The 14,443-nt window shown below is 45.3% G+C and overlaps 1 protein-coding gene across 7 annotated transcripts in view; it reads right to left on the reverse strand.

The window, feature by feature from the left end:
- UMODL1 (uromodulin like 1) overlaps positions 1-14,443 on the reverse strand; it is an 88,280-nt gene that overhangs the window by 58,501 nt on the left and 15,336 nt on the right. For all 7 annotated transcript variants that reach the window (XM_075593675.1, XM_075593676.1, XM_075593680.1 and 4 more), the window contains exons 3-6: positions 7,583-7,744; positions 4,233-4,354; positions 3,504-3,690; positions 108-191 (exon numbers count right to left, since the gene is read on the reverse strand). In XM_075593675.1, the coding sequence (XP_075449790.1) occupies positions 108-191; positions 3,504-3,690; positions 4,233-4,354; positions 7,583-7,744 (555 nt within the window). The remainder of the gene's footprint in view (positions 1-107; positions 192-3,503; positions 3,691-4,232; positions 4,355-7,582; positions 7,745-14,443) is intronic.

Consider the following 14,443-nt stretch of genomic DNA (forward strand, 5'->3'; position numbering starts at 1 on the left):
AGCAGACAATGTATCCATATATTGTAACAGTGGAGACATTATTCAAGTAGAGCTGGAGAAATGCGGAATTTAGAGATACATACGGTAGTGAGACATAGCTTCGTTACCTGCGACCAGAGGTGTTGAGTGATTTGTCGGAGAATACCCATGTACTGGCTCATCAGTTGCACTCGGAGGTGATTCTAACATTTCTACATGAAACAGAAATGAGAAGTAGAAAATCAGAAAAAACTGATAGTGTTTTAGATTGCATGTACACAGTGACGGATTTTCACCAAGTTTATACTATAGGTATGTAACCTGTTACCGCAAACTAAACAAAATGTTGAAAATATCAAAAATCTATGACATATAATAATTAATTCATTTTAATTCGACAGAACAACAACAACAAAAAGAAAATGTGGGGTTTCTTAGGCATTTAACATGATCCCTAAACTACACAAAGACTGTGTTAGTGCTGAGGGTATTAGAATAATTGAAAGGGTTAAAAGTAAGAGCCAGACCTCCATTTTGTCTTAACCATTATGCTTGAACTTTTCCCTGAATTAAATGGTCAATAAATGACCTCCAATTGTTTTCAGTAAGAGTAGAATTGTTTTGCTGGTCATATGCCAGTACTGTGTTTTATCAAGAATCGGCCTAACCGCAAGCTTTGCTTACAGGAGCCAAGGCTAAATGGAAAATCCCCAGCTAGGCTGTCATTTTAGTAATATGCTAATATTGTTATGCCTCTAATTTACGCCTCTAGTTAACACCTTATCTTCCTGTATAAATAGTGTAGCCAGGTCCCCAAAGAGTCCTCCCGGTGGCGTCAGAGGCACGGCGCCGCCATCTTTGTTATGTCCGCACTGGCAACGTGGTGGCCAATGCAGTGAGTGCGAAGGGGCAGAGATGGTGCTCCGTAGTGCAGGGACTCCCCAAGGTCGTGCATGCGCAGTTAAGCATAGCGGCGGCCATTACAGCTTCGCACAGGCATAGTAAAGATAGCGCACGCGGTCCCACTGCTAAAGAGGTCCTGAGTGGACTACAATTCCCAGCAGCCTCTGGGAACTGCCCTTTCACCCACATCACGTGCAGCCAGCCAGCAAATAGGTTTTGCAGCTTCTCCTGTTGGAGAAGGATACAATATTGCAGAGACCACGCAAGTCAGTTGGAGCTGGGAGAAGGAAGAGGGAGGAAGTGTGTAAGGAACAAGTGGCTTCTTACACTAGGCCAGGTTACCCCCAAGCCCCAGGTAGGCCCCACTCCCCACTAGGTTAGTGGGTAAGTTCATAGGGAAGGCCCCTTAGGTAGGGACCCTGCCCTTAGGTGAGTGTAAGTCTAGTCAGTGACACAGCTGTAGTGCTGTGTGCTCTGACAAAAAGAGACAGTGTTGTGTGCAGTGCAGCTAGAGGAGTTGCTTTGGCTGTGTCAGGGAAGGGCCCCTCATAGGAAGAAGGGGGTTGCTTTCCAAGTTATACAGTGTGTGTAATATCACCCATGCCAGTTGCACGTGGTGAGCTGCCAAAATCTGGGATCAGACAGAATCTACAGTAAGAGATCTTCTGCATGCAGGGACTAGGGTAGAGGTATACCCCAGGGCCCAGTTAGTCCCCTGAGACACTAGAGGAATACTGTATGTGATAGGGACTGCCTTAAGACAGGGACTCCTTCACATACTCAGAGAAAGAGGAAGAGACATGCTGCAGGACAGTGCCTGAATGCGGTGCAGCATGAGTGCAGAAAGAGTATCCATTCCTGCAGAGAGCAGCGCAGTGCGGCGTGGGATCACTGTGCGGGGTTGCTGTGCCCAAGGATATCTTGATCAGGAGCAGTGATCAGGGAGGTAGTAGAATAAGTGCACCACCGGGCCCCAACACAGGGATGCGCTATCCCTCACACTCGCACTCTCTTTATGGTTGTGGACACTCACATTATTATCAAAGGAACTGAAGGGGGATGTGATGATGGACATGTGTGTGAGCGGATTTAATTCATTCAGGGTGATGCAATGTTATTCATATGATGTATTGATGTTATGCAAAGAGAGTTTCATTGAAGTTATCGTTCATGCTCAGTAAATACTGTTTATTCACATTGTGTGTATTTACTGTATGGTTGTTCTGGTGAGGGCATAATCCCACCACGTTGGGATCCCTCATCAGTGGAGGCGCTGCACAGAGTGTAAGTATATACCCCAGGTTCCCCGTGGCGGAAGCTCAGCCCCCCTGGTTGCCAAACAGGTACAGCACAACACTGATAAGTAGTCAGATACACCTACCCGCCTCAATCTCACTTAGGGTGGAGGAAAGAGGGCTACAATAGTATTGCTTTTCCGTAATAAAGTTGAGATGAGGGATCAGAAATACTCTGTGTGCCTGTTCCTTCATTTCCCGAGCGCTCGTATGTCATCAGATCGAGGTCCAACAGCCCAGGGCGTGGTTAAGTCTCCCCGGGTCGAGCAAGACTGTTTCCAGTAACCATGGCAGGCTGATCGAGAGGTCCCCGGCCCATTATAATTAGCAAGAACATTACAATAATGCTACAAAACAATGCCACGCAAGAACCCGCCAGAAAGTGAAGCCTCCTTAAAAGCACTTTGGATTCCATCAAAATGTACAAAAATGGTAGGAAAAAACATGACTCCCGTCCGTGGTGCTTAAACACATCGGTATAATATATTATATAATAGCTACCTATCTAAAAATACGAAATGTATTGATGTATCATTGGATGTATAATAATAACAGTTTTTTTTCTTGTATAGTGCTGACAGTGTACATAGCGCTGGACATCGAATTTTTGCAGGTGTGGGTCCCTGCTAGTGCCAATGGGGGTGAAGAGGGTTTGCGGTGAGGTATGGAGGGCGGGGGGCACCATGGCCAGAGTCATAGGGTGGAGGCAGGGGATCCGGGGTCCAGGGAGGTGGGGGATGTAGCCTTGGCCTTCCCAGATGCTTTCACTAATAATACCACAGAGACCATCTCCCTTTCAGTCCTGGGCCACCAGTTGCCAAAACTAAGGGCATCAGCCAGTGCTAGAAAGGGTGTTCGCTGGCAATTCAACAAGTGCAAGTGGGGCAAGTGGGACTTCGGTTAACGCTACAGACATACGCTTGTGGGGGCAGTCACCCAGGGCAACGGCTTTGTATTCAGTATGTGTTCAGTTACTTTTTTATAGGTACCAACTAACTATACAGCAGGTATCATCCCTACTCTAGGGCACAGAAAATGTGGTTACTAAAGTACTGTATTGCATTACTATAGGTAGCATATACAACATTTATGTTGATTTAAGGCAGGGGTTCTCAACTACAGTCTTCATTAACAGGTCAGGTTTTCAGGATATCCCTTCTTCAGCACAGGTGCCTCAATCAGTGGCTCAGCAGAAGCAGGGATATCCTGAAAACCTGACCTGTCCACGAGGACTGGAGTTGGGAACCCCTGATTTAAGGAGTATGCATGCAACAATGCAAAATGATGCTTCTGGTTGGAGCTTTTCATTACATGAGAAATAATTACCCTCTATCTTTATGTCGATCACTTCTGGTAAACGAGTCACAATATTGTTCAGCTTAGACGAAATATTCCCCAGTGAATCGGATTCATTTATCCCAATGTGAAAATAGGATCTCACTGCAAAGGTTCCTGCCGATTCTGTGGCGATGTGATGAACCAATGTTTTTAATGGCCCCAATTCTCCAGTAATCTGAAAAACAAATAGGCACCAGTACTGGTTACAGTGTGGTATGTTAGTATTATAATACAAGCGTTAGCTAAGGAGGAATAATTCGCACTAAATAAACCACTAACGTGGTCTTTACATTTCATTGAATTCTGTTGCTGGGAGAAAGGCTTTTATTTAACAAAAACAAGTCACGGGCAGCATTTCATCTTGCCTGGAGAATGGTTTTAACACACTTGGGGGGAATTCCCCAATGTCTCTTTATTCTAGTTTGCCATAATAACACACTGTACTTTTCCATCTCAAAGTATGTGCTCTGAATTAACATGATATCTATGAATAGAATTCCCAGCATAAAAAAAAAAACCTGTGTTCACCACAATGCACAAAAGGTTGTAAACAATAAGTAATACTGTACACATTGCCAATGCTAATTACAACTTGTGTGCTATTAATGGTCTTTTACTGGCAAAGGTGCCAGGAGCCCCCCAGCAGTTAAGTGATTAATGCAACTACTTGCAATGAATCGATTGTTATAATGTGTCAGGTTGACGTTTATTACATACCATCGAGTGTAACAGTCTTGTGTGATTCAAGAATCCTGGATCCACTCTGCGGAGTTCATCAAATCCCATTTTTATGGTGACCGTTCCATTGTACCAATGCTTGACTGTGTTCCTATCATGAGCTGAACACAAGCAATTTCCTATTATATCTGGTCACCTCCTCCAAAAAAAGTGCATGTTGTTTAACTTTATTATTTTACAGTACTCAACTTGAACCTGGTGATTTACGATATGAGAGAATGGGCAGAGTAAAGCTTCCGAAATAAAAACTTTGAGAGCAGTCTCTCCCTCAGTCCAAGACAACAGGACTATATATAGTCTATAAATACTATAAATAAATAAATACTATTGCTTTACCAAGCAAAGCGTGGTAAATGTAAGTGCATCTGGTGTACAGATATAGGGACATATTTACTTGAAAAGGTTGTACAGTGTCTTCCGCAATGTAAGCAAGCAATGTTACCCAATAATCCGCAATGTAAGCAAGCAATGTTACCCAATAATCCGCAATGTAACCAAGCAATGTTACCCAATAATCCGCAATGTAAGCAAGCAATGTTACCCAATAATCCGCAATGTAACCAAGCAATGTAACCCAATAATCCGCAATGTAACCAATCAATGTTACCCAGTAATCCGCAATGTAACCAAGCAATGTAACCCAGTAATCCGCAATGTAACCAATCAATGTTACCCAGTAATCCGCAATGTAACCAAGCAATGTAACCAAGCAATGTAACCAAGCAATGTAATCCGCAAAGTAACCAAGCAATGTAACCAAGCAATGTAACCAAGCAATGTAACCAAGCAATGTTACCCAATAATCCGCAATGTAACCAAGCAATGTTACCCAATAATCCGCAATGTAACCAAGCAATGTAACCAAGCAATGTAACCAAGCAATGTAATCCGCAAAGTAACCAAGCAATGTAACCAAGCAATGTAACCAAGCAATGTAACCAAGCAATGTTACCCAATAATCCGCAATGTAACCAAGCAATGTTACCCAATAATCCGCAATGTAACCAAGCAATGTAACCAAGCAATGTTACCCAATAATCCACAATGTAACCAAGCAATGTTACCCAATAATCCGCAATGTAAGCAAGCAATGTTACCCAATAATCCGCAATGTAACCAAGCAATGTTACCCAATAATCCGCAATGTAACCAAGCAATGTAATCCGCAAAGTAACCAAGCAATGTAACCAAGCAATGTAACCAAGCAATGTAATCCGCAATGTAACCAAGCAATGTTACCCAATAATCCGCAATGTAACCAAGCAATGTTACCCAATAATCCGCAATGTAAGCAAGCAATGTTACCCAATAATCCGCAATGTAACCAAGCAATGTTACCCAATAATCCGCAATGTAACCAAGCAATGTTACCCAGTAATCCGCAATGTAACCAAGCAATGTTACCCAGTAATCCGCAATGTAACCAAGCAATGTTACCCAGTAATCCGCAATGTAACCAAGCAATGTTACCCAGTAATCCGCAATGTAACCAAGCAATGTAACCAAGCAATGTAACCAAGCAATGTAATCCGCAATGTAACCAAGCAATGTAACCAAGCAATGTAATCCGCAATGTAAGCAAGCAATGTTACCCAATAATCCGCAATGTAACCAAGCAATGTAACCAAGCAATGTAACCCAGTAATCCGCAATGTAACCAACCAATGTAACCAAGCAATGTAACCAAGCAATGTAACCAAGCAATGTTACCAAGCAATGTAACCAAGCAATGTAATCCGCAATGTAACCAAGCAATGTAACCAACCAATGTAACCAAGCAATGTAACCAAGCAATGTTACCAAGCAATGTAACCAAGCAATGTAACCAAGCAATGTAACCAAGCAATGTAATCCGCAATGTAACCAAGCAATGTAACCCAGTAACCCGCAATGTAACCAAGCAATGTAATCCGCAATGTAACATGGCACTGTAACCCACAATGTGGCATGGCACTGTAACCCATAATGTAGTCCACATGTAACCCAGTAACCGGCAATGTTACCCACCGTGACAAATTGAAAAGACAATAAGAGTATATTAAAAATCCAGTGAGATATCTACATTTTTAGAAAATTACGCACAATTAAGGAGCCCCAGGTGGCTCAGGAATAATCTCTTCTTGTGTTTGTAACTTTTTTTTATACATAGTTCATTTACAAATAAATATTTAATCTCGCTCCCTTGTAGATTTTCATTTTTTTTTTATTCTTTGTGTGAAAATTGTCATTATCACCAACAGCAGAAGAGCATCATCGCGGTCTCAATACACAATGTCACAATGTCACAATGTCACAATGTCACAACGTCACCACAGACCACGTGAAAATAAAATCACTAAACTGGTTTCGGGTGAAGGAAGTGAAGCAAAAATATTAACGGCTAATCATTTACTGAAACGTTTGGACAAAAAAGCGTATGTTCACATATACTTCACAAACTGTTAGAATAAAAAGAAAAAAAAACATAATTCTAGTCATCTTAAAAGGTTAGGAAAAGTGCCGTCATAATTTTGCTGAAGACCTCCACATGCATATTAATAACACCCACAGTTTTCCACTGCTGCAGCAGAGAGTGGAAATAAGTAGTTACCCTGATGGCCTGAAATACACTGAAATAAAGTTTCATGCCCCTTTCAGTGTTGGAGATAAAGGCTGCTACACCTTGCTCTGCAGTTATTTAAATATCACTTTGTAGTTTGCTGTTGTATTTAAAAAAATCGCCCCCACTGAACCACAGCACAGGAACCTGCAGCACTCAGAATGAGAAGATTGCCAAACACTGCTAACAAGAATAAAGAATATATTATGCAGAGCTCTTCTTCATTCTTGCTAGCAGTTTTTGCCAATGTTCTTGTTTTGAGTGCTGCAGGTCCCCTGGTTCCTGTATACTTCTGTCTGGGCTTGCAGGCCGCCAACCCACCTGCACTAGCTCCTACATTTAGCCAGTAGGTGAGTGCCAACCAGCGCCTATTTCCTCTATTAAAACCACAGTACTGCTAACCTGCCTCTATGATATGACACTAGTCTGATGCTACTGCCCAAGTTCCAGCTTTCCATAGGGCACAGGACTACTGATAATTAAAATGCACTCATTTGAAATTGCATAGTAACATGTTATTCTGCTGGAAATCATGCACTAGCATGTCCAAGCAAAATGTGAACATTTAACAACTAGATTTCCTTTTGGTCTATTGTATTACAATGTATTTTCTACTTTTTGGGGTGGTTGAAGGTGTTGAAACCCAAACTTAGCACCACAGAGCCGGTGCTGGAAGAATGAGAGACTATAACATAAGACCATGGAGATAAATAAGAGAAAGGAGACTGACCTCGAGGTGTGCATGAAGCACAGAAAAATCCACTGGAGACGTTGCAGCATTTCTGAAGCCATGGGCAATCCACGTCAGAGGCACATTTGTGACTTGTTCTTTCCTGAGCTATGGTAGGACACATCCCAGGTCTTGAAGCAAACTCACTGAATCTCTCAAAAGCTGTAGTGTAAAGAAGCATTCATTCCATGTTTGATGTTGATAAGATTTACTTATAGAGGCAGTCACACACAGTGGGCAAAAAAAATACAAAAATCAACTTATCAATGTCATTGACTTCCTTAGAAAAACAATATCATTTTTAAAGTAAATTGTTTTACTGATTTGCAAATATGAAAATGTTTTTATTTTATTTCCGTTTTTGGATCCTGCAGTATGTAGTAATTATTGTTCCCCCCTTTCTCTCTTTGGCTAATGATGGCAAAGAGTCCAGGGAGATTCTGGGGCTCAAGAGTTAAAGGGCAGAATATATATATATATATTCCTGTTCCTTTCTCGTATTTTGAATTTGAATTTAAGTTTTGTTCTTTTTTTTAATACATACCTGTGTTTGCACGTAACAGTCTGTTCCTACCAGGGATTCTACATCTCGCTCTTTTTTTATTATACTTTATATTTTTCTTATCCGCATCTTAATTTCCTCCCTCCCTTCCTCCCTCCCTTCCTCCCTCTCCCTCCCCCCTTTCTGCCATTCCCCCCTTTTCTCATGGAGGCGAAGTGAAATTAATATATTATAATGTATATAACAAAAGTATCTATAATATCTAAAAAATCTAAAATTATTATTTGAGATGTACTGTCCCCTCCTTGGTGTAATAGGAACCTACAGTATTGGATATGTTTTTGTGGCGGGATTGTCATTGTATATCAGGTTCAATGCAATGCTGAAAACCCATATGTTTATAGTTAATTTTATTGGGTATACAAATTGAAAGAAATTATTGAACATCTGTATATCTCTATTGTACATTCCGCATAGCCAGTTATGGAATTATATAAATATATTCTTTTTATTGCTGTATCTATATGTAATTACAATTTTGAGGGTAGGCATTTTACTAATTTAGATAAAACAAAACACATGATGCTCAAATTGGTCCATGTGGATCTCAGCTTAGATCTTGCAGTCCTGATTACATGTAGAATAAGACTGCTTATTATTATATTATTATTATTATATAATATATTATTATTATTATATCTCTCCAGTCATTTGGTGTGCTGGAGGTGTAATCCTCAAGTTTTCTCAATTGTTTTTAACTTGAAGTAACAGACATTGGCAAAGGAAAGTTCGTATCAAAGGTTACTATTAAGTCTGTAACAATATTGTTGGGATTTTACTTAGGCCGCGCTTATAGTGCCGGCGACGCGACGTCGCCCGAAAACAAATGCATTGTCGCCGCCACGTGCGCTTATAGTAAGCGCGATGGCGACGCGATTTTTGGTAGCCATAATTATTTGATTTTTCAGGGGCTGTCGCCTCCTGTGACAGCCCCTGAACCAATCAGGAGGCTGGTCGCCCGCGACGCCGCTACAAAGCGAATACAACTTTCGCTTGCGACGGTTGACGTCGCCGACACTATAGGCGCGGCCTTACTCTGAAACTTTTAAACTGTTGCAGTTTGTCTGTTTCTCTCTTTTTAAGTGTATATATGTGAGTTAAGTTAATTGCTGGTATTTGGGTGGGCGTATGAACCGGCATCTGATTGGTCTAGCCTGCTCTGACAGTGCACAACCAACTCACTTCCAGGTTCGCGGCATATTCAAATACCCTGAGTTGTGAGAACAGGGACCTTGACAAAGCGCTTCCCGCACAAAACATGTTGGCCCATTCTACCTCATTTTTATGATCAAACACATTTTTCATTTTTCTGGAGTCACCCTCTCGACCTGGTTTGTTGCTTTGATGGTGCGACACAACCCTCTATCTCCGACTAATGATAGCAGCATAATTAATTTACACAAATACAACTAAAGAAACAAAAGTCTAGATAAACTATTTACTTGTATATATAATAATGTAGAAAGTCACGGATCTAAAAAGCGATTAGGTAAAGATTGCAGAGAATGTTCGGTGATGCAAGCGCTCTAGTGTCGGATCTATCATATGTAGCCATGCATAATAATGACTGCATACATCTTCCCTGTTGACAGTAAGTCCTGGTAAATACAGGCCTGCCCACAGTAGTTATGGAGGTTTTCCCTCACACCCTAGTGTGGTGCCCTGTGTAAGGATGGGAGTGGCTGTATGCTCTGAGTCCCTGGATAGTGACCTCAGAGATGCGCCTGCCCCCTGGAGTATAAAGGGCACAACACTGACAGTTAGTGTTGTTGTTGGTGGAGAAATAGTAACCAGAAGGTACAAGATTGGAGAATCACTTTTGTGACCCTAGTGCAGTAACTAGCGGTAGCAGAGTGATCAGTTAAGTTTGTCTACGCCATACTGTGTCCAGGGACCTGGCACAGCGGTGATCTCCCTAGGAGAAAGGGAATCCCACTTCAATATGGGAGGGCGTACCTGGCAAAGGGACAGCACGGAGAGATGTGCGGCTAGAGCCGGCAGCTGCATGGGGCAGTCTGCTACATCCCTGTATTCAATAAAGATGTCCTTGAGAAAAAGAACCCCACTGTGTGAGTGTGAGATTACTCAACAGTGGATGGCACCAAGAAGGAGTTCCTCACCAGGACCATCTCCCTGCGGAAGCACAGATCCTGATGAGGTGGAGGCGCTGCACATGATGTAAGTTGGACTCGTACCCCCTACCTCAGCTACCTGTCCTGATGACATCCCCTAATAACACCAAGCGGGAGACTCAAGAGTCCTGTTACTTGCAGGTGCACCACCACACACGCCTTGTAATGGGAGACTGGTTAGACTACACGGGCCAATATGAGATTGGGTGGGTCAGGCCAGAGGGAACACCCGTTACAATTGGAGGCGCTGCTGAGATACCTGTCAACAGGACAGGCTTTTGCTAGGCACACATTAGGAAAGAGAGAAGTGTCTGCTGCCACTTTGTGCTGCGTGGGACGGAGCCATGGGTAGTCAGGGAGATGCTGGAGCTGCATGCCGCAAAGACGCCTTGGGATCCGTAAGGGGTTAGTGAGTCTGAAGCCGGGGGCTATTGCTGTTCTAGTCGCCTTGAGGTAGCGCTAGCGGGGGACGCCTAAGGGATAAACTGGTAACTGAGAGCAGGAATTCTGGACGGGTCCGCACTAGGCTAGCCAAAAGTAGGTCGACGCCCAAAGTACTGCATGGAAGAGCCAGAGTACTCTAGTCTCCATTCCAGATCGCTTACCAAGGAGCACAGACTGGAGGAAAGCGTTACAGTAGACACTGAGAGAGTGAGCCTAGCCTGAGGTAGTGCAAACACGAGTCAGATCTACGTTAGGTACACAAGGTGGTGCACAAGGCATGTTTATTGTACAGATGTGGTAGCTGCCCCGCAGAGCGGAGCTCCACGTACAGAAAATCGGTGTTCAACGATCACGAGAGACCTGTCAGAATGGAGGATCTGTACAGAACAGAAGGTCCAGGATGGCGGAGAGAGAGAACCACAAGAATGGAGGATCTGCATAGAGCAGAAGGTCCAGGATTGCGGTCAGAGGAAGAACACGCATATGAACTGTGCGTGGACGAAGAACAAGCTACAGAAGAGACTTGTGAGTTTGTTGTGGAATGGCGTGAAAGCCGTGGCTGCGCCGTGTTTGTCCTGCCTATGTTCTTGGGAAGATACCCCCGAGAATAGTGAGGATGATAGTCTTGTGAGATGGGAAGAGCGAAATGGACTTTGTTATACCCCAATTAACAAACAGCCAGACGCTGCCTTCAATGACAGAAAAGACAATGCTTACCAAGATGGCGGTTCCCGCTTCCCCGGGACGCCGCGTGGGCATGCTGCAGAAAGTCTTGCAACTTTGCAGTCTGCTAAATGTTGGCCAGGATTGGCGCCAACCAGAAAACTCCACCCCGCTGAGGAGTTTGGCGCGAAAGCTGGAGCCGCGCCCTCATGGACTATGACTCACTCCGCACCTGTGCTGGGTCAGCCTACAAGTCTACGGGACATCCCCCTAGTTTCAACCAGGGGGAGTGGTTTGCGGTTTCACCGGATGTCGACAGAGAAAATGAGAGGAAGGGTTGCTACATCAGCCCATGCCTTTCAGTTGCGAAGAGCCATTGACCAGTATAGACCTCTGAGACGAGTGCCTCCGCTGGTAAAGATGGCTGAAGCTGCTGACAAAGTGGACCAAGGTCCTGTGATTTCCACTCACCCTTATTCGGCTCCAGGAGGCTTCCTGATAATCCGTGTGGAGGGTGTGGAGACTGTGGCGTGTCTTTGCCTGCAGTGCAGACTGCCGGGCGGAGCCGTGGGCAGCGAGGCCCGATGCCCCCACTGCGGACTGCAGTACATGTGGCCAATGACCACATTCGTACCGGTGCAAACTGTGGGAATGTCCGGGAATGTCCCGATTCCAAGAGAAGAACAGCCGGGAGCTCTCTGGAACAAGAGTGCCAGTCCCGCAGAGTCGGAGCCATCATTGGTGCTTCCGATAGAGAAACTCAGCCATCGGAGAGGTGATCACCGAGGAGCCCATCGCCGGTCTCCTACTGGGATGCCTCGGCCGAACTGCAAACTGGAATCCTCGGACGAGGAGTGTGCAAGGCTGGCGAGTAAGACAGTCATCAGACGAGACTGTCATACCATTGGTACGCCATGGAGGGATGAAATTCCTCGTGGTATGGAGACGCGGAGTCGAGTGTCTCCTGTACCGCGACCACCCGATCGCCGGAGTCCCACTGCCGTGGTGACTAGTGGATTGGAGGCGGGTCGATCAACCCCGACCCCGCGAGGTACTAAGACAGCGTGCCTGTTGCAGAACCGAGGGGAGGAAGAGTCGGAGGAGCGAGTCCAGAGCCAGACTGGATCGCGCAGCAGACGGGCGTTGCCGGATGTCCTGGTAGAGGAAGAGATCTCGATTGGGGATCCATCCCAAGATGGCGTCGCAGCACGTGCGTGTGCGGAGGTGGTTCAGGCGGACCAGGGAGGCCCCAAGTGGGAGATGGTGCCGCCTCTGAGGTCAAGCAGCGGGAAACGATCCCCTACTACCAGGGGGAACGGACGTTTGAACTGCAACCCCAGAAGTTCCGCTGTTGAAGATAAAGATGGACTTTGTGGCGACGTTAAGACAGGTATCACTGGAGAGCAGGTCGAAACCCTGTCAGTACCTACTGTTCGGTCCTGTCCCCAAACCCCGTCCACACCCAAGGTTAGCCCCAAGGCCCTAGTTAAAGCCCCTGTACCCGTCACTATTTTATTTGGGTCCAGTTCTAGCTTAGGGTTGTCCGGGGAGTCACGGGGTCCTTCCGATGATCGGACTGGAAGCCTGGACTTGGGTACGTCGGATTATGGGTCGGAGGGAGGAGGGAGTATGTCTAGGCAAGTGTCGGTATCCAGCGATTGCCCTAGTGGGCTTAGTATTACCGTACGAAATACCTCTCAGTATAAAAGGGTTAATGAGAGATCTGAAGGTACATCTGGGGTGTCTTCTGGTGGGCCTGATGAGGAGTCCATAGAAGAGAGTACCGATCCTAGCTCCGAGGAAAGGAAGGAAACTAGGTGGTGGGCCCCATTGTACGAGGGCTATGTATCATGGTTCGACCGTACTCGCTTTATTTTAGAGAGGGAAGGGGTGGTTGATCACTGGTGGGCTGCCGGTGACTTTGACGATGAGTCATACCTTAGGGCCCTAAGGGTAAGGTGGGATCGGATCCAGGCAGGCCTTATTATTCCTAAGGGGTCCGCAGGGTTGGATGATCCAGTAGAAACGGATGAGCCCCTGTCTTGGGTGTTGCCCGGAGCTGCGGGGCAAGGTGGTTTGACCAGGTCATGTCGGGCTGAACGGGCTATTGCGGCGAAGTATAGGAAGTCCCATGGGCTTGATTACCCTTATGTCCCTGAACCTCTAATGCGAGAGATCGAGGAGAATAGGGAGAGATGGCTCAAAACTGATATACAGTATTATATCGTGGAGAGAGGGGGAGCCATAAAAGGGATACAGGCTGAGCAGAGGGTAGCTCAATTGATGAGGCTATGGAAGATAGGGCGCAGTGTATATATGCACAAGGTGGTATACTGCAATGAGCGAGGAGTACCCAGAGAATACAGCGTGACTGTACATGATGCCGCGGGGCGAGAGGTAAAGAAGCCCGATCCTCGGCACTATTATTGAGTATCCAATAGAGTGGTCTGTTGTTTTCTTTAGCGCTCCCTGCTGGTCAGTGAGTGTACTAGGCTTACATTATTATGTTCATGTGATGATGTTTGCTATGTTATTTGTGTGTTCTTTTGCAGTGTTTCCTGGCGCAAGGTACACCAAATTTAGGTCCCAGCCGGGACGGTGGGTATCAACCAGGGGGAGTATGTAGCCATGCATAATGGTTTTCCCTCACACCCTAGTGTGGTGCCCTGTGTAAGGATGGGAGTGGCTGTATGCTCTGAGTCCCTGGATAGTGACCTCAGAGATGCGCCTGCCCCCTGGTGTATAAAGGGCACAACACTGACAGTTAGTGTTGTTGTTGGTGGAGAAATAGTAACCAGAAGGTACAAGATTGGAGAATCACTTTTGTGACCCTAGTGCAGTAACTAGCGGTAGCAGAGTGATCAGTTAAGTTTGTCTACGCCATACTGTGTCCAGGGACCTGGCACAGCGGTGATCTCCCTAGGAGAAAGGGAACCCCACTTCAATACGGTAGGGCGTACCTGGCAAAGGGACAGCACGGAGAGATGTGCGGCTAGAGCCGGCAGCTGCATGGGGCAGTCTGCTACATCCCTGTATTCAATAAAGATGTCCTTGAGAAAA

This window comes from Ascaphus truei, chromosome 3, assembly GCF_040206685.1.
Source record: "Ascaphus truei isolate aAscTru1 chromosome 3, aAscTru1.hap1, whole genome shotgun sequence".
NCBI classification, from domain to species: domain Eukaryota; kingdom Metazoa; phylum Chordata; class Amphibia; order Anura; family Ascaphidae; genus Ascaphus; species Ascaphus truei.